The sequence below is a fragment of the Wyeomyia smithii genome, chromosome 1, assembly GCF_029784165.1.
Source record: "Wyeomyia smithii strain HCP4-BCI-WySm-NY-G18 chromosome 1, ASM2978416v1, whole genome shotgun sequence".
NCBI lineage: Eukaryota > Metazoa > Arthropoda > Insecta > Diptera > Culicidae > Wyeomyia > Wyeomyia smithii.
In genome coordinates, this window is record NC_073694.1 from 121,262,787 (window position 1) to 121,282,479 (window position 19,693).

The 19,693-nt window shown below is 41.1% G+C and overlaps 1 protein-coding gene across 1 annotated transcript; it reads left to right on the forward strand.

Moving 5' to 3' along the window:
• Nucleotides 1-16,833: 16,833 nt before the first annotated feature.
• LOC129717148 (uncharacterized) lies at nucleotides 16,834-18,853 on the forward strand. The gene is made up of 2 exons (XM_055666993.1): nucleotides 16,834-17,581; nucleotides 18,513-18,853. Exons 1-2 carry the CDS (start codon nucleotides 16,834-16,836, stop codon nucleotides 18,851-18,853), a joined length of 1,089 nt encoding a protein of 362 aa, XP_055522968.1.
• Nucleotides 18,854-19,693: the final 840 nt, after the last annotated feature.

Here is a 19,693-nt window from a genome sequence, read left to right on the forward strand (position 1 = left end):
TCTCTGTCTTACAGTGGAATTGTAGAAGTATTTTACCAAAAATTGATTCGTTTAAAGTTTTGATAAATAAAAACAAATGCGATGCATTTTCCCTTTGTGAAACTTGGCTTACTTCAAATATTGATCTCAACTTCCATGATTTTAATATTATTCGCCTTGATCGAGACACCCCATATGGAGGAGTACTTTTAGGGGTTAAAAAGTGCTATTCTTTCTATCGTATTAACCTCCCCTCGATTCCAGGCATCGAAGTTGTCGCATGTCAAATGACAATACAAGGTAAAGAGCTTTGTATTGCCTCAATATATATTCCTCCCAGAGCACAGGTTGGGCAACGGCTGCTCTTTGATTTAATAGAACTTCTTCCCTCGCCACGTTTGATTTTGGGAGACTTCAACTCTCATGGCGTGGCTTGGGGTTCCCCATACAATGATAACCGCTCCTCTTTAATCTATAACCTTTGCGATGACTTCGACATGACTATATTAAACAACGGTGAAATGACACGTATCCCGAAACCTCCAGCGCGCCCAAGCGCTTTGGATCTATCCTTATGTTCGTCGTCGCTACGGTTGGATTGCACATGGAAGGTAATCCTTGATCCTCACGGTAGCGACCATTTGCCTATTCTTATTTCAATTAATAACGGGTCGACTCGCATGCGACCAATTGACATTCCGTATGACCTCACACGGAATGTCGATTGAAAGTTATACGAGGAAATGATTTCAAAAGCGGTCGAGTCGATTCAACATCATCCACCACCTGAAGAATACAACCTCCTCGCGGGCTTGATTCTCGACGCCGCGTTGCAAGCCCAAACGAAGAAATATCCCGGCGTAACGATCAAAGAACGGCCTCCCACTCCGTGGTGGGACCAAGAGTGCTCCGATGTCTACACGCAAAGATCCGACGCGTTTTTGGCCTATCAGAAGAAAGGTATACCTGGCGACTATATACGGTATTCGGAGCTTAATACCAAGCTTAAAAGTATGGCTAAAGCAAAGAAACGCGGATATTGGCGTCGGTTCGTGAACGTGACGTCGAGGGAGACATCGATGAGCACTCTTTGGAACACAGCCCGAAGAATGCGGAATCGCGTAACGGTCAACGAAAGCGAGGAGTCTTCAAGTAGGTGGATATTTGATTTTGCCAGGAAAGTATGTCCGGACTCTGTTCCTGAGCAAAACATTGTTCGCGATGCGTCTCCGGGCCACGACGCGATAGAATCACCTTTTACGATGGCAGAATTTTCAATTGCCCTCCTGTCCTGTAACAATAACGCGCCTGGGTTAGATAGAATCAAATTCAACTTGTTGAAGAATCTACCCGGCAATGCCAAGAGGCGCTTGTTGAACTTGTTCAATAAGTTCCTGGAGCAAAACATTGTACCGCAGGATTGGAGGCAAGTGAAGGTGATCGCCATCCAAAAACCAGGGAAACCAGCTTCTGATCACAACTCTTATAGGCCGATTGCGATGCTATCCTGTATCCGGAAATTGATGGAAAAAATGATACTCCGTCGTTTAGACCATCGGGTCGAATCAAATGGTCTACTATCAGATACTCAATTTGGCTTCCGCCGTGCCAAAGGGACGAATGATTGTCTTGCGTTGCTTTCAACAGATATTCAGCTGGCGTATGCTCGCAAAGAACAAATGGCGTCTGCATTCTTGGACATTATGGGGGCTTTTGATTCCGTTTCTATTGACATTCTTTCGGGTAAACTTCACCGACAAGAATTTTCTCCAATTTTGAACAATTTTTTGCACAATTTGTTGTCCGAAAAGCACATGCATTTTACGCACGGCGATTTGGCAACTTTTCGCATTAGCTACATGGGTCTTCCCCAGGGCTCATGTTTAAGCCCCCTTCTTTACAACTTTTATGTAAATGACATCGACGAATGTCTGGCAAATTCATGCACGATAAGACAACTTGCAGACGACAGTGTAATCTCTGTTACAGGAGCCAAAGCTGCCGATTTGCAAGGACCATTGCAAGATACCTTGGACAATTTGTCTGCTTGTGCTTTACAGCTAGGTATCGAATTCTCTCCGGAGAAGACTGAGATAGTAGTTTTTTCTAGGAAGCATGAACCTGCTCAGCTTCAAACACAATTAATGGGTAAAACGATTTCTCAGGTTTTGGTACACAAATATCTTGGTGTCTGGTTCGACTCTAAAAGCACCTGGGGTTGTCACGTGAGGTATCTGATGAAAAAATGTCAACAAAGAGTGAATTTTCTTCGTACAATAACCGGACAATGGTGGGGAGCCCACCCAGGAGGCCTTATAAGGCTTTACCAAACAACGATATTGTCTGTCATTGAGTACGGGTGTTTCTGCTTCCGCTCCGCAGCAAACACACATTTGATCAAACTGGAGCGAAACAATATCGTTGTTTGCGTATCGCCTTGGGTTGCATGCAATCGACCCATACGATGAGTTTGGAGATCTTAGCTGGAGTACTACCATTGAAAACCCGCTTCTGGAGCCTGTCTTCTCGTATTCTAATCAAATGTGAGGTCTTGAACCGTCCCGTGATTGAAAATTTTGAAAGGTTAATCGAACTTAATTCTCAAACCCGTTTTATGACATTGTATTTCAATCACATGTCCCAAAATATTAACCCTTCTTCGAATATTCCAAATCGTGTCGACTTATCAAATACTTCTGATTCTTCTGTGTTTTTCGATACATCCATGATAGAAGAAACTCGTGGAATCCCGGATCATTTACGCGTGCAGCAGATCCCTAAAAATTTTTCCAATAAATATCGAAACATCAACTGCGACAATATGTACTACACTGACGGATCACTTCTTGATGGGTCCACTGGCTTCGGTATCTTCAATAACAATTTAACCGTCTCCCATAAGCTCGATAATCCTGCTTCTGTGTACGTCGCAGAATTAGCTGCAATTCAGTACACCCTAGGGATTATCGAAAAAATGCCCACGGACCATTATTTCATCTTTACGGACAGTCTCAGTTCCATTGAGGCTCTCCGATCGATGAAAGATGTTAAGCACTCTCCGTATTTCCTGGGGAAAATACGGGAACATCTGAGTGCTTAATCCGAAAAATCTACTCAGATTACCTTAGCGTGGGTCCCTTCTCATTGCTCGATACCGGGTAATGAGCAAGCGGACTCTTTGGCTAAGGTGGGCGCAACAAACGGTGATATTTATGTAAGACCAATTGCATTTAATGAATTTTTCGCATTTGTACGTCAGAATACGATCATCAGTTGGCAAAATTCTTGGACCAAGGGGGAACTGGGAAGGTGGTTACATTCCATAATCCCCAAGGTATCGACGAACCCGTGGTTTAAGGTGTTGGATGTAGGTCGGGATTTAATTTGCGTGATGTCCCGGCTTATGTCCAATCACTATAGATTTGACGCGCATCTCCGTCGTGTTGGGCTCGGGGAGAGTGGTATCTGTGCCTGTGGTGAAGGTTATCACGACATAGAGCACGTTGTTTGGTCATGCCCTGTACACCGTGACGCCAGGTCTAGATTAATAGCTTCCCTGCAGGCCGAAGGTAGGCAGCCGGCTGTTCCTGTTCGTGATGTCTTGGCGAGCCGTGACCTATCCTACATGTCCCTTATATACGTTTTCCTGAAATCCATCCACGCCCCAGTTTAGTCCTATCCCCTTCCGCCTACATCCAACCAAACGACAAGAACACGTTAAGACCCCGGATCCGGAAACAGCAATCAGACCCGCACGATACTCTCAAGGCCCGATGGAAACAACCCAATATGCCAGTCCGTAATATCTTGGCCCAGCAGCGGAACAAATTTAATATGCTGCTTACCTATGGCAATGAAAACGAAAATGTGCTTTTAATGCAAAATATTCTAGCTTTAAGTTAGATTTAGTTTCAGCTCGTAGTCGGCAGCGAGGATAAAAAATTTGCTCTTAGTTTTTAAGATACTTTAGAAAGTAAGCTACCAGATATAATTGGCGCCGTTAAACATTGAATTGTATTTGTGCCGTGTCAAATAAACTATAGATGAAGAAAAAAAAAAGTGGTGGATGATGTTGAATCGACTCGACAGCTTCTGAAACCATTTCCTCGTATAACTTCCAATCAACATTCCGTGTGAGGTCATACGGAATGTCAATTGGCCGCATGCGAGTTGACCCGTTGGTAATTGAAATAAGAATAGGCAAATGGTCGCTACCGTGAGGATCGAGGATTACCTTCCATGTGCAATCCAACCGTAGCGACGTCGAACATAAAGAGAGATCCAAAGCGCTTGGGCGCGCTGGAGGTTTCGGGACACGTGTTATTTCACCGTTGTTTAGAATAGTCATGTCGAAGTTATCGCAAAGGTTATAAATTAAAGAGGAGCGGTTATCATTAGAAGGGGAGCCCCAAGCCACGCCATGAGAGTTAAAGTCTCCCAAAATCAAGCGTGGCGAGGGAAGAAGTTCTATTAAATCAAAGAGCAGCCGTTGCCCAACCTGTGCCCTGGGAGGAATATATATTGAGGCTATACAAAGCTCTTTACCTTGTATTGTCATTTGACATGCGACAGCTTCGATGCCTGGAATCGAGGGGAGGTTAATACGATAGAAAGAATAGCACTTCTTAATCCCTAGAAGTACTCCTCCATATGGGGTGTCTCGATCAAGTCGAATAATATTAAAATCATGGAAGTTTAGATCAGTATTCGAAGGTAGCCAAGTTTCACAAAGGGAAAATGCATCGCATTTGTTTTTATTTATCAAAACTTTAAACGAATCAATTTTTGGTAAAATACTTCTACAATTTCACTGTAAGACAGAGATAGAATCCTTCACATAAGCAGATGAATTAGGCATCGAAGGATACGATCGTTGCAAGGAGGGGCCATTGAGCAGTCAACTGCTTCAAAAATGTTCTAACTGTTGGGAGGAATGCTGTAAGAAAATCTTTTATTGTATCGGGTACATTGAAAGTTTCAAAAATCCAGTCCACAATGTCAGAAAATTTCACCAAAATTTTTTTTTTCCTCTTTCTAGACTCCCCAGGATCGGCATAAGATGTTCCCGCTGGTGAATCGTCAGAATCGGTTTCATCAGAGGACAACATATCAAAGGGGTTCGAAGTAACGGGAGAAGTGGTAACGGTCTTCTTCAGCATGTCAGCGTAGGAACGCTTTGAACGCTCTTTGAGAGACCGTTTTATTTTATCCCTGCGCTGCATGTACACCGCACATGTCGAGAGCTCATGCAGATTTTCGCCGCAGTGAATACACTTTACAGCGTTAACACTGCAAGAATCTTCCAATATACACTCGACGGACAGACTCGAATCGGTCACGACACCGTCGATCTCCACATCTCTAGCGGGTACATAGACACGGTATTCCCGTGTAAAAAGCTCGGAGCAAGCTATATCGTTGGCCTCTTTAAGGTCATTGACCACGACACGGAGCTTGTTCGGCCTGATTTTTAAAATTTCAGTCACAGCTTTAAAGTGTGACGTCAGGTCTTTCGAAATCTGTAGAATGTTTAAGGATTTCGATTTTGGCCCCGCTTTAGGCCTGAGGTAAACTGCCACCGGAAGAGTCGATCCATCTGGATACAATCTGACACGTGGGGTAGCTGAGGAATTAATATTAGGAGGGGGGGCAGGAGGGTCAGGGTCGAGGGGATTCGAGGATGGAGGTGCGGGAGGTGGAGGGTCTACATCCATCGCGCTAAACCTAGCGCGCCGATGGGACAGACAAGAAGCACGTACCTTCCTTTCTTTTTCTCCTTTGTGTTGGAGTGCACTGCACTCACCACCAAATCGTTCGACAGCAGGCAGCTACAAAGCGACACAGTAACACAAAGGCGCTTGACCTTGCGATACAGCAATCTAGACAAAAGACACCGGTCAAAAAATGCCATCACTTGCACACACGTATTGAAATTTATCGGAGCGATTTCGAAGCACAACCGATGCTGATGCGTGTTCGGCACAGAATCTCATAAAAAATTGATGTTGTAATCTATACATATAAAAACGCAGAACCGATCGACGTGAAAATTTGTATGTAGAGGTTTTTGGTGCCGATAAAGGTTCCTATTATAGTTTGAGACCCCTCCCTCCCATAGGCGTAGCCAGAGGGGGGTAGGGGGGGGGGGTCAACGCCTAAATGTTGACATTGGTGCAGAATTTTGTTTTCAATAACTCTAATAGCACAAAACGACATCTCTAGCCCATAGAAACATCTGTGTAAAGTATCAGCCAGATAAAAATAATTTATTGAAATGCTTGCGCTATGTTGCGTGGAATTGCACAGGTTTTTCAGTTGATCCACCAAGGATATTGCAGCGGCAAAAGTACCGGGCAAATCCGCCTGCATCAACTAGCTTGGAGTATTGGAACCGAGCTGTGACAATTCCTTACTGTTCTGGCGCCACTGATTGATCCCGCCAGGCACAGGCGGATAGGTCCACCCCTGCGGCGGACTATAAGCCAACGTCATAATCAATTCGAGAAATAAACTGGATAGATATAAGGAAAAAGTATATTTTTTAGCGCGAAAGAAGTAGTAGTAGATAGAAGAGTCATAATTGAAGTTCGAAAGATTGAAAGCTAATAGTTCGAGAGAAATCAGTGAACATAAGATTATTGAGTTAAATTAAGTTCCTTGGAAATTATTTGAATTTGCTGTTGTTCGATTGGCAAGTGCATTGGATGCCGTTTAACGTTTCCACTTGTTAAAAATAAAAAAGGTATAATTTTAATACAAATTTCGCCATTTTGAAACCTCAAATGTAAAATAATTAATTTGCTATACATGAACGATAGATTTGCGCACGCTCGAATGTATTTGCGCCACCTGGAAAATTACTAGTTCGGAAAGTTTAGATAAGAACGGGAAAAGACTAAATGTAAGTGAAATACCATGTAATGCTTATTTTCTTAAAATCAATACAATTCAATTTTAGCTTTGAGCTACACAGTAAAAAGTGTTCGCTGCAAAAATCTGTGTACCGAAACAAACTATCCGAACACTTACCTTGATTCTCTTGTAACCTCATTGGAAACACGGTTCGATGAAGATAGCGCACCTGCCTACGCCTTGTCCTTGCTACATCCCGCTAACGTAATACGCATGTCATTGAAAGAGTTCAAGCGCAAAACCGAAAATTTCGTGATTTTTTATAAAATTGACAATTTTGTTTTGAGGTGGAAGTTTTGTATAAACATTGCAGCAGTATGAGAGCAGACCGTTAGAACTTGGAAGAGTTGGATCTTATAGACCTGCTAGCTAAAGCCCGTTCTTTCTTCCCTGCGACTGAGGAAGCAGTTAAAATTGCACTTGCTCTACCATGGAAACATGCACGATTGAACGCTCGCTCAGCGCATTACGTCGGGAGAAAACCTGGCTGAGGTCAACAATATTTGAACAGCGGTTGAATGCTCTCTGCTTCCCGATCAGAAGAGCATAACTAAAAATTTGCAAAATTCTATCAACGGCAGATACAAATAACATATTTTGATACGATTTTGTTTTTTTTCCCATTAGCTTTTGATAACAAAATTGAATCTGAATGAGTTATAATAACAAATCATGAAATGGAGTTGTTCTGAAACAAATCCAACAATTTTTTCGTCTCTATCAAAACCTCTTGTTTATAACAATGGTTGTTATTATACTGTTCTATGTGCTATCTAATTTTGATAGAAAGCTGATACGTTAGTAACAAAGTTGGATATGGGTTTGATATTGGTAGATTATTTTAACACCTAACGGGATCAACATTGAAACACAACCCGAAAGGTTTTTCACATAACAAACTAACAGCCTCTGTTACATTTCTTTCTGATCGGGTATTTACAGATCTATAATGATACACAGCAGCTGAAATCGACCACAGACCCCATTTTGGATTCTAGGTTGGCGACTTCCATTCCTGGGAAACAGCCGAAAATGATCGAATAACATTCAGTATAGGTGTTTCTTCAACCAGAATGACGCTCAGAGGCCAGAAATTATCTTAAACTAGACTACCACACAATGATCTACCAATACTCTCTCCCACTTTGCGAAAACATTCCATGCCAGGGGGTACAATTGGTTTGAAAAATATCGCCATGGGGTACGCGGACAAAAAAAGGTTGAGAACCGCTGTTCTAGCATATTTATTACCAGTTATGTCACTTCCGGAATGTTTGAGACATGTTCAAATTAAGTGAAAATAATCAATGTCCAAATTATTTTTTTTTCTCCTCAATAATTTTCACCTCAGAAATAATTTCTGTTTATGCCACTGCATAATAAAAGTAAAAAAAAAGAAATATTAATTTTATGTTCGTGATTGGCAAATTTTATTTTTTTTTCTGTGATTCGCTTATCCAGAAAACTCGATTATCCGAAATATTTTTTTTTGATACTCCGGATAATCGAGTCCGACCTGTATAACTAAACATACCAATTCCCAAATAAAAACCTAAATTAATCCACCTAGCGGTCAGACCCAGCCTTTCTCATTCAAAATTTTATTTGTAAAAATATATTTACATGAACGCTTCAATCCAATAAATGTATATTCACTCTTTAGGTTCTAAAATATTGATGTTGTAACCTATACATATAAAATCCGGTCTGTCTGTTTGATCCATATAGGCTCGAAAACTACCGAACCGATCGACGTGAAAATTTGTATGTAGGGGTTTTTGGTCTCGACAAAGGTTCCAATGATAGTTTGAGACCCCTCCCTTTTCTGGAAAGGAGGGGTCCAATACAAATGAAACATAAATTTCTGCACAACTCAAGAACAAACCAAGAAAATTAAACCGAATTCGGCATGTGGATGTATTAAAGGGTAAAAAATATGTCCATAATGGTTCGACGCCCCTCCCTCTTCTGGAAGCACATGTTTCTGCACAAATTTCTGCACATCTCGTGAAATAAACAACTATATGGAACCATATTTGGCAGGTGAATGTTTTTAGTGGTAACAAATATGTTTGACCAAATAATACTCAATATGGAAGTTACAAACGAGGTTGCCGTGATACCTTTTTAAAAAAGATTGCGACCTATCGTTTGGAGTGTCTATACAGAACTGATTTTTATTCGTAACAATAATTTCAGCGATCCCACGATCGCACTTAGAAATATGCAAGCCTGCAACCTATTACCTGATCTATATGCTGTGACTGCAAAAAATGTGTCGCTGTCCGGTGCACAGGTGTGTTGCGGTGCCGCGACGAGTCCGACGGTAACTGCATCCCCTTTAAGCGTTGGACCTCATGGTTCAACAACCTCCTAATTGTGCAAATTCCTCGAACAAATGCTTCCGTGGTTTGTAATAGTGTATGGCCGCTGATTCGGGTTGACTTTTTCCTCCATTTGATATTTGGATTGAAGTTCCTTTTTGCTTTGATTTAACAAAAATATAGAATGCCAGAGCTAATATTGCCAATGTGGTAAAAGAAATTCCTCCCCATGTTGACCATGAGGCGTGAATCGCTGTCAGCTTTAAGTGTTCCAGCTTCTTGATGTTTTGCAGATGTAACTCGTGGACCTCTTGAATATCGAAAGATTTGTATGTGTGGAGTCTGGTAATATTTAGATTAACCGTGGGTGTGAATATTATATGTTCCACAACTTGGACAACGCTGTTTGCAAATGAAAAATTCTGCAAAGATACGGAACAATTTGTGTAGGCTATGAGATACGTGCCGCTTAGTGACCTATTAGCGATACCACACGTATTGGATAGTGTTCCATTCGCATCGTTAATTAACAGTGTCGTTGGACCCATTTCTAGTACTGGTAGATGCCTTGTCACTATTTCGTAGGAACATTCTCCTGACTTGCCTCTAATGACTTTGCTTAGGCATAAGTCTGCCGAAATGTCCTTTATGTCTGTGGTTTTGCAGATCGTCCAAGAGTTGAGATTTTTACATGGTCCTGTTTGTAGAAAGAGTGTCTCGTTCTTCATTAGATACACTTTACCTGGGATAGTTATTTGTTCTGCGTTGTGAACGATGGCTTCCACGTAGTTGGAATGAGGTTTTGCTAAAGTTCGGGATGCTGACGATGTACATGATTACTTCGCCGTTGGTGATGGACGCTGTCGACACAAAGTTGAGTGCTTCACCCATGAGATGGCTAGATATTCCCTGATCTTCTAAGCTGCTACTGATCATTTTGATTTCGCTAGGGTTTAAGATTCGGTTATTGATTAAGTCTAATTTAGATAGCATAATGGCGTTCTGAATTGATTCAATTCCGTCCTGAATTATATCTAGATTAATGATCACCCTGATTAGATCTATTTCAGTGGAAAGGCTGTGGTGGTTGAGAGCGTCAACGGAAGTGACATTGTTAAGTGAATCGGTAATGTCGTTTAGTTTTTGTATAAGATCAGTATTAATTGTGGTCTGTTCATTATTGTTACTAACTAACTGGTTCATGGAATAGTCTATTGATCTGAGATCGTCAGCGTCTGGCGATCCTGCTAGCCATTTCCAGGCTCTACCTAAAGCATCCCATCTTCTGGGTCTTATTTCGTGTCTGGGTTTTATCTGTAGTAAATTTGTTTTGATCTTATTCAATTTGTGTTCGATTAGCTGGTCAGAAGAAAAGTTGTTTTGTAGAATTAATTTTTCTATGGATAAGATAGAGGATTCTATTGCGCTGATGTTTATTTTGTGGATGATTTTTGTGGCACCTTCGATGATTTTCGCTTGTCCTACTTCTATGGTGGCAATCGGGGATTGATTCAGGTTGTGGATTTGTAAGGATGCGAGGATGGTTGGGAGTCTGGAAGAGGATGTACAGTTAATTGGGTTCGCGTAGATTCAAATTTTTTACATTTGATTTGTGTATCTTGGAATTTAGCTGATTTTGGACTGTTACTCTGTTATTGGCTTGTACAAAGTGCTTCTTAAATATTGGTTCATGTTTGCTTTTGAAAACTTTATCCTTGACTAAAATTTGCTAGCCTATTGCTAGCTGTGGTGCTGCCTGCCGCTTTTGGTTGTGTGTTTGTAGTTGCCTTTTTTGCCTTTCTCGAAGTTTACCTATAACTTCGTCGTAAGATTTATTTCTTACTTCGTCGATAATTTCGGGGGATATGGGATTATTGGATATTCCAAAAAGGATTTGTTTAGACGTTTTTTTCGTGGTGGAGTGGATGGTGTTATTATATTTTTCTATTACGATGGCCATTAGCCTTCTACAGGAATATTCTGGGTGAAGGGTTTTTCCGATGCGGAGCATTTCTGTTACCGTAGAATGAAACCTTTCAACCTGTCCATTCACTTCAGATTTATTGCTTGGTGTCACGTAGGCTCGGATGTTGAGGTCTAGCATTATACCTCTTATGTCGGGAGACAAGAATGTTCTTTCGTTATCGGTGACTACTATGGATGGGATAATGTTTGATATTATGGAATCTTCGAAAGCCTTGCGTACGTGAGAAACATGATGTGATTGGATAGGTATCATTCTGCCAAATTTAGAAAATTTGTCAATGCTCGAAAGGAAATTTTGTCCATTAATTTCGAAAATATCAATGTGTATTATCTCGTACGGGTAATTTGGTATCGGTGTCTCTTTTAAGTGAATTTTTAAGGGGTGTCATATTTTGATATATTACAAACGTCGCAAGTGCGTATAAAATATTTAATTTCCAGTTGCACATTCACGCGACAGAAATCATGAACAAAGAAGAAACTAACCAAAATATAAGGCCTGAATAAAAAACTACAGGCACATAGTATCTTCCTCTGATGACACTGCGCTGCTATTCCCACGGATGACCTTGCTGTTGATTAGGAAGTCACTCGTGAATTAGTGCATCGCTGGGTCTTTCGAAGGCTGCTTTACCATCCAGTGAGATAGTACTTACTAAATATTAATTTGATTTGAACGTGCTCAGGAGCTGCATGTTTAAATTTCTAGCGTATGTATTTATCAATCTGCAATCTCCCTCGACTATAAATAACTGCCAGATCCTCCAGTCTTCACAATGGTCAACAGTAGAACGTAAACTGCACCGATGACTACTTTTTGAGATGTTCGACGTTTCTCATTTCGTCGCGCATAACGAGAGAGAATTAAATGTCGCACTTACGCGAATTCTCATATGCAATTGTCTATTTATGTGTGAAAACAAAAGCAAAAATTTTTCCTTCCTCCACTTTCGTCGTCAAGACCAATGTACTTAGGCTGAAAACATTACATTCATTCTTGGTTTCGATAGTGATTTATTGTTTACAATATTTCGCGACGCACCATAGTAACTCATTTGCAATTGAATACGTGCAGCTATTCAAATGAAATTGAATTGCAGTTACTCAAATGGAATGTTTACCAATACGAGACGATTGGGAACTGTTTCATTTGAAATAGAGTGATCATACTGTTCATTTTCATTGTACATTTTCGATTGAGTAAGAAATTTTACCGCACTGCCTCGGTGTGCTCTTTCGTGTATTCGCTGTATGATTTGATCTTGTTCATCTGGATCAGTCCCGTCGGTTAGGATATTTTGTGTGAATCTTACTTTCAGAAGACCGGGTGTACTGAAATATTTTTTATATACTTCCTGGAGTTGTCCCATGATCTCTTCTGAAGTGTGTAGGCCGTTAGTCTTAGATGGGTCACAGAATTTTTTTAGTATGGAAATAAAAATTTGTTCATTAAACCTGGTTTTTTTGATTAGCACTCTGCGATAAAATGGATGTGTAATGATGGTATCGGGGTTAGTGGTTTTTTTTTTCTATAATTATTTTGGACCGAAAAGCATTTAGCGGGGCTTCCGTGGAAATAATATAATTCGTATCGTCATCTTCAGCAGAGTGTTGGGTCGGTGTTAAAGAGTGAATTTGAATGCGGCTGAGAGCATCGGCAACGACGTTATTTCTCCCTGGTTTATAAATAATTTCGTAGTCGTGCTCTTCGATAAAGTTCCTCCAATTCATGAGTTTGCGGTTGGTTGTTTTTGATGATAAGTTGTATGTAAGCGGTTGATGATCGGAGTAAATTTTCACTTTTTGTCCGTATAGATATGTTCTAAAGGTTTTCAAAGCCCAAACTATTGCTAATAATTCTTTTTCGGTGGCACTGTATGCTTCTTCAGCTTTATTCAGAGTTCTTGAAGCGAAATGTATTGGTCTGTCCTTCCCGGGTTCTTCCTGGCTTAAGACAGCTCCTAAAGCGTAATTGGAAGCGTCGGTGGTGAGAAGGAAAGGTTTGGAAAAATCTGGATATGTAAGGATTTCACTACCGGATAGAATTCGTTTCATATTTTCGAAACATTTTTCTGCCTCGGTATCAAGTCTAATGGTTTTGACACTTCTGTCTCCCTCTCCTCTTAAGAGTTTTGTTAAAGGTTTCGCTATTTTAGCAAAATCTTTAATAAATCTTCTATAATATCTAATCATTCCGAGAAATCCGCGCAACTCTTTTAAATTTGTAGGCTGAGGATACTTTTGAATTGTTTCGATCTTTTTTATGTTGGGTTTGACTCCTTTTCTGTGATAATATAGCCGAGATACTCTACTGAACTGTGTAAAAATTCTGATTTGTCCAATTGAACTTTCAAGTTTGCTTTCTGTAGTGTTTTAAGAACGATTTCTAAATTTGTCAAATGCTCTTGAAGCGTTTTTCCGATAACGATGACATCATCAATGTACACGAAACACCTTTTGCCCATGTGTTCTCTTAACGCATCATCAATCGCTCGTTGGAATATTGCGGGGGCATTTTTCAGGCCAAATGGCATATGTAGAAATTCGTATTTGCCATAGTTTACTGAAAATGCTGTTTTTCTATATCTCTACTCTTTAATTTAATCTGGTGAAAGCCAGATGCAAGATCAAGAGTCGTGAAATATTTACTACCGCCCAACTGATCAATAGTGTTGGTAATTTCCGGCATCGGGTATTTGTCTGATGTCGTTTTATCGTTAAGTTTGCGATAGTCTATCACTAATCGAAACTTCTTTTCTCCAGAGGCATCTAATTTTTTGGGTACGATCCAGACAGGTGAATTCCACGCTGATCTGGATGGTCTTATTATGCCGTCGGCGAGTAATTTAGTAATTTGTTTTTCTACTTCTGATTTGTATGCCATGGGATATGGATATGACTTCTGATATACCAGTATGTCGTCTATTGTTCTGATTTCGCATTCGACGTTGGTGGTGCAAGTTAACTTTTGGTCGGGGCAGTGAAACACTTCTCTTGTTTTTTCAATTGTCGGAATCAGTGAATTTCGCTCCTTCTCATTGAGGTGAGAAATTCTAATTTCATCTAAAATGTTCGTGATTTTTGCCTTGTGTACGATTTTTCTCGAAAGAGGTATGGGATTATAAAATTTCAAAGGTATGGCTCTTAGTTCGCCTGAATCGCAAACTATTTCTAGTGCTTTTCGTGCAGTTACTAAGTTAAATTTGTTCCCGAAAAGAATTTCTGTGCCAATTGTTCCGTCAAAGAAAGGGTGGAAATCAAAGACTAAAAAGTTAAAGTTTCTTTGTTGAAACGGTTGGAAAATTTTCAATTTGACACCTTCTCTAATTTTCTCGCTACCTGTGACACCTTTCACATTTTGTTCGCGTATATAGTGTATAGGAGTTCCGGAAGAAAAAGCCCATTTTTTTGAGATAACATTTACATTGGCACCACAGTCGATAAGCATTTTTATAAATCCTTTCGATGTAGGCACTTCTATGTACGGAAGAGATTTTATCACTGGTTCTGTTAAGACCAATTCGTCACCCAATCAGTGGTTTCTAAAAAATTTGTTTCTTCTACTTGATCGGCGTTTTGTTCAGTGTTTGATTCGATAGAAGTCTCATCGTTCAAATTTAAATTTTCTAATGGCTCTATGCAAGCTTCGTCATTGAAATATTCTTCACTCAACTCGAGTTGCTCGGTATACCATTTTTTATATTCTCCTGGATCTACATATTCTTCCAGAATATTTGCCATTCTTTTGGCGTTGGGTTCGTGTGCTCGCATTGATTCACTAGCTTGCCTCCGGTGTGCAATCGGACGGTTGCCGTAGTTAATTTGTTGTGTGCGAATTGAACTTGTGTCCATCGGCTCTGGCCGTGGTTGTGAATGAACGAATGTTCTTCTGGGAGCAAAAACATTATGTGTCGGTTGCGGATGCGAATGGAATGGGTTCATGTTACGAACTGGGAATGCGACCGGTGGTCGTCTTGGTTGAGATTCTATAGGTGGTTTTCTTGGCAAGTTACGCGGGGGAACAGGTGAAAATTAGATGTTGTGGGAAGATTGCTGCGCGGGGCAGGTAATGGAAGTGGTGCTTGTGCATGGAAGTGTGCATTTCTTGCGTTTAGATTCAAGTATTCGACGCAATAATGGTATGCTTGTGCTAAATTGTTCGGTCTGTAATTTTTACAGAATAAAGAGAGTGGTTCTCCCAGCCCTCGAATAAATGTGTCTAATGCAATCATGTTGTATAATTTAATTATTGCGGACTCGTGGCCACGCCAATCATCATTCAAATTTATCGCTGAACTAATGAGAGTCACCATCTCGGTGATTCGGCTATAGTATGTTTCTATTGATTCAAATTTTGCTTTGGATGTCCAATGCTTTTCAATTGACTGTCCAAAGTCATCAAATCGCGCTTATCCGCGTAATATAATCGTAAGCATTCCTTGATGGCTTCCCATTCGACGGGAATATTATTCGTTATGAGCACGTCGCTCGCTTCGTTCTTAATTTTTCTGCGGATGGTTTTAATTATAAGATGGTAGGCAAAAGTGTCTTTGCCATCATCAAAAAGTTCCAAAATATCCTCGACATCGAGGATCCATTGCGCGAGATTGCGAGGATTTCCCGTATATTCGGGTAAATCTGTAACTATTGCAGGAATTCTGCCACGTTCTTGGAAATTAAGTCTTGTATCAATTGTAAATCTTCTGTTGTTTGGAGTTGGCTCTGGGGTAGGATTTGGGTTTGGATTTGGATTTGGATTTGGATTAGCATTTGCCATTTTTAAATTTCCAAAAAGCTGCACTAATTGCTCAATTTTTGAATAACACTTTTCTTACAATCTAACACGTTCACTGAGACTTAATATCTAACACTTTATGTGGGTTTTTACTTCACTTTTATCGGTTTTTTATAATTTTTACTTACAATAGTACTAGGAGCAGGATCATCTCCTGTAGGGGCAGCGATTAGACTCCGTAAACCCTGTGGAAACGATCGGATGATTTCGTTTGACGATACTTCCGTCGCCGGTGGCAGCCGTTAGATTCCAAAAACCAATTGTTGGGTAGCCTGGGTGTCTCTCCTGGCGGACTCCTTCGCAGAATTAAGTCGCAAGTCCTCGAGCCTGTTCGGGGATGGTGCTGAAACCGGACTTATCCGTTTTAAACGCTGGGAATCGCTTGTCACAATGTGAGTTATACTATTGCCAGAAAAGGTCCCGACTTCGGGCGCCAGTTACAAACGAGGTTGCCGTGATACCTTTTTAAAAAAGATTGCGACCTATCGTTTGGAGTGTCTATACAGAACTGATTTTTATTCGTAACAATAATTTCAGCGATACCACGATCGTACTTAGAAATATGCAAGCCTGCCACCTATTACCTGATCCAGTTCGAGTTCAGCTATCAACCGAGTCGCACGTTTCACACGAAGCTCTTGGTATAAAGTGCGGCTGATAAGCTTTGTTCCATCATACAATAGCGTTTTTTGTTCGACTTCAAGGTCGAATAGTCGAACCTTGTGATCTATTGTTAATTCGTGACCAGTAAAACAAAGACAATTAAAGTGATCCGGAACTCAGTATCGTCAAGAGAAGAAATAAGAACTGCCCAGACTAGTTATCGGTGTTGGCATGATGCCGCCCGGCGGCGACAGCAGCGACGGACCAGCTCCTGGAGGCAGGGGTTTCCCCGCGTTGGGTTTAATCTCGCAACGACAGGATGGACGTTACCTTCTTCTTACGCGCTCGGACGAAGGTGAGACGCTGGAAGGAGTTTCACCATTTTTGATCGATAAAGCGATCAAAAACTGCTGTGGGGACGTGGCCAGCGTGAAACGTATTCGAGAAGGAAAAATATTAATCCAGACACACAACGAAAAGCAAGCGAACCAACTTAAGAAACTAACCTCACTTATTGATGGATTGAACATAACCATATCCGAACACGCCACGTTGAATACATGCAAGGTAGTGATCACGTGTCACGATCTAAATAATATCGACGAGAAGGAAATTTTGCAAGAGCTCAATGGGCAAAAAGTGACTCACGTGCAGCAAATAAAGCGAAAAGCAAACGGTCAACTTATCAAAACCCCTTGCTTCATACTGACAATCTCTTCAACAATACGACCAGAACGAGTCAAAGTAGGATTCCTCAGTGTACCAGCTCGCCCATACTATCCACGACCTGTGCGTTGTTTTCAGTGTTGGAGGATCGGCCATCTTGCTCGTGACTGTCGAAGAGAAAAAACATGTGTTAACTGTTCGGAAGAATATCACGGCGAAGAGAGTTCGAAATCATCAAAATGCGTCAACTGTAATGGAAATCACCCAGCTAACAACCCGAAATGTGACGTCTGGAACACGGAAATGGATATTATTCGTACGAAAATTGATCAGGAAATTAGTTTTGCAGAGGCCAGGAAGATGTTGAATCACGTAAGCCAGCGGTTCTCAACCTTTTTTGTCAGCGTACCCCTTGGCGATATATGTCATATCTACTGTACCCCCTGGCTTGGAATGTTTTCGCAGAGTAGTGGTTGATCATGTTGTGGTAGTCTAGTTCGAGTTTCAAATAAAACTATGGTTTATTTGATTGCTACAGTCATGTTTTAGGAGGAACGGGACGGAATATAATTATTTTATCATAGTTAACAGTACATGGTTATCAATTTTTTATTTTTTTGTTGCCATAAAATTCAACAGAATCATCATTTTGAACATTTTTATATGCTAGCGCAGCCTGCTGCTGATAATGCTGACAACACTGGCGCACAACTTGACACACGCAATTGACTTGAAACTAGAAAAGAGCGGAAACCGGGATTTTTCGAGAAGCTACAACTTATAGGCAAGTTTCAGACCATTTCGATCAATTATTCGTGTAAATTAGTTATGATCGCGATGTTTATTAGTGTTAAGAGAATAGAATACTTAGTTTGAGTGGTTACACGACTGCTTCGTACCGGTATTTGTTGAAAACTAACACGGTAAAACCACAAGTGCAAAGTGATTGAATTAGATTAGTTGAAAAATTAACGATATTTTATGACGCATTCCAAAAATTCGGTAGTATGCAAAACGAAGCCATCGGGCATCCCATGGTTGGCTTTCGTCCCGATTCACGTTAAGAGCAAGATAGAACAACAAATGGAGTATTGTAGAGAAAAACTGCTTTGTCCGCCATTAGTGATTTTTCTTCCGCGTACCCCCTGAAGGCTTTCGAGTACCCCCAGGGGTACGCGTACCCCAGGTTGAGAACCGCTGACGTAAGCAAACGGAGCAAACCTACGCAAGCAGATTGATCGGAACAGAGAAGACCTGTACGTGTAAATGCACCTGTGGTCAAGTTGCCAAGGCAGAAGGATCTACTACAAATACAAAAGCTTCGACGTCATCTGAGATCAACAGCAGCCAAATTCCAACTAAATTAAACGGTAGCAGCCCACCTAGCTCCCCCAGAACGAAACGTGACGGAAAAACCAGCGATGATGAAACACCTGCAACCCAGAAGACTGTAAGTAAAGAGATGGACAATGACAAACCTGATCCCGAAGCAACCAAGAAAACTCGCGGACGAACAAGAAAGAAACCAACGCCGGAAACCAGGAACAGAACCGATGCTGAGAATGGACCGAATGACCAAAATGCATAACACACCCACTTCATATTCAAACGCGCAACCGCCAACCCTGGTATCTTGGAATATCCAAGGTTTCCGGACAGGAATGCCTGAACTAGATTTAGTCATTCTCGATAAAAAACCAGTAATCATTTGTCTTCAAGAAACCATGTGTCCCTCGAGTAAACCACTGACCATCACCGGATATAAGGTATATCACCGGCCGCGACAAAGCGGTATGCGAGCTGCAGGAGGAGTTATCGTCGCCGTTAAAGGGGGGTTGACAGTGAAGAGGTGGAAACAGATTCACTGCTAGAAGCTATAGCCATCAAGGTAGGTCCCCCACTTAACATCACTGTTTTAAATATGTATCTGCCACCTGAAGATTCGATTAATAAAAATGAAATAGGCTCCCTTATTACCGAAATTTCCCACCCCCTTCTACTCGTGGGAGACATGAATGCGCACCACCCCTTTTGGGGCTCGGAGTGCACCTCACCCAGAGGCTGCGATATAGAAGAAGTGTTTAATGAGCATAACCTTGTCGTGCTAACTAAATAGCGGAGAACCAACATTCATTAGTCACTCTACCGGTAGAGGATCTTGTATTGATTTGGATTGCTGTTCAAATGAACTGGCAGGGCAGATTGACTTTTATGCAGCAGAAGATACTCATGGCAGCGATCATGTCCCTGTGTTTCTAACGTTCCCTGGATCCATCAGGCCGGTGTCATATCGGACAAAATGGAAAATAGAAGAGGCCGATTGGCGACAGTATGAAAGCATTCTAAACATCCCGCAAAAAGATAACGCAGAAGAACAGATTGAAGCAATCACTAGCAAAATGCTTAAAGCAGCAGAAATCTCAATACC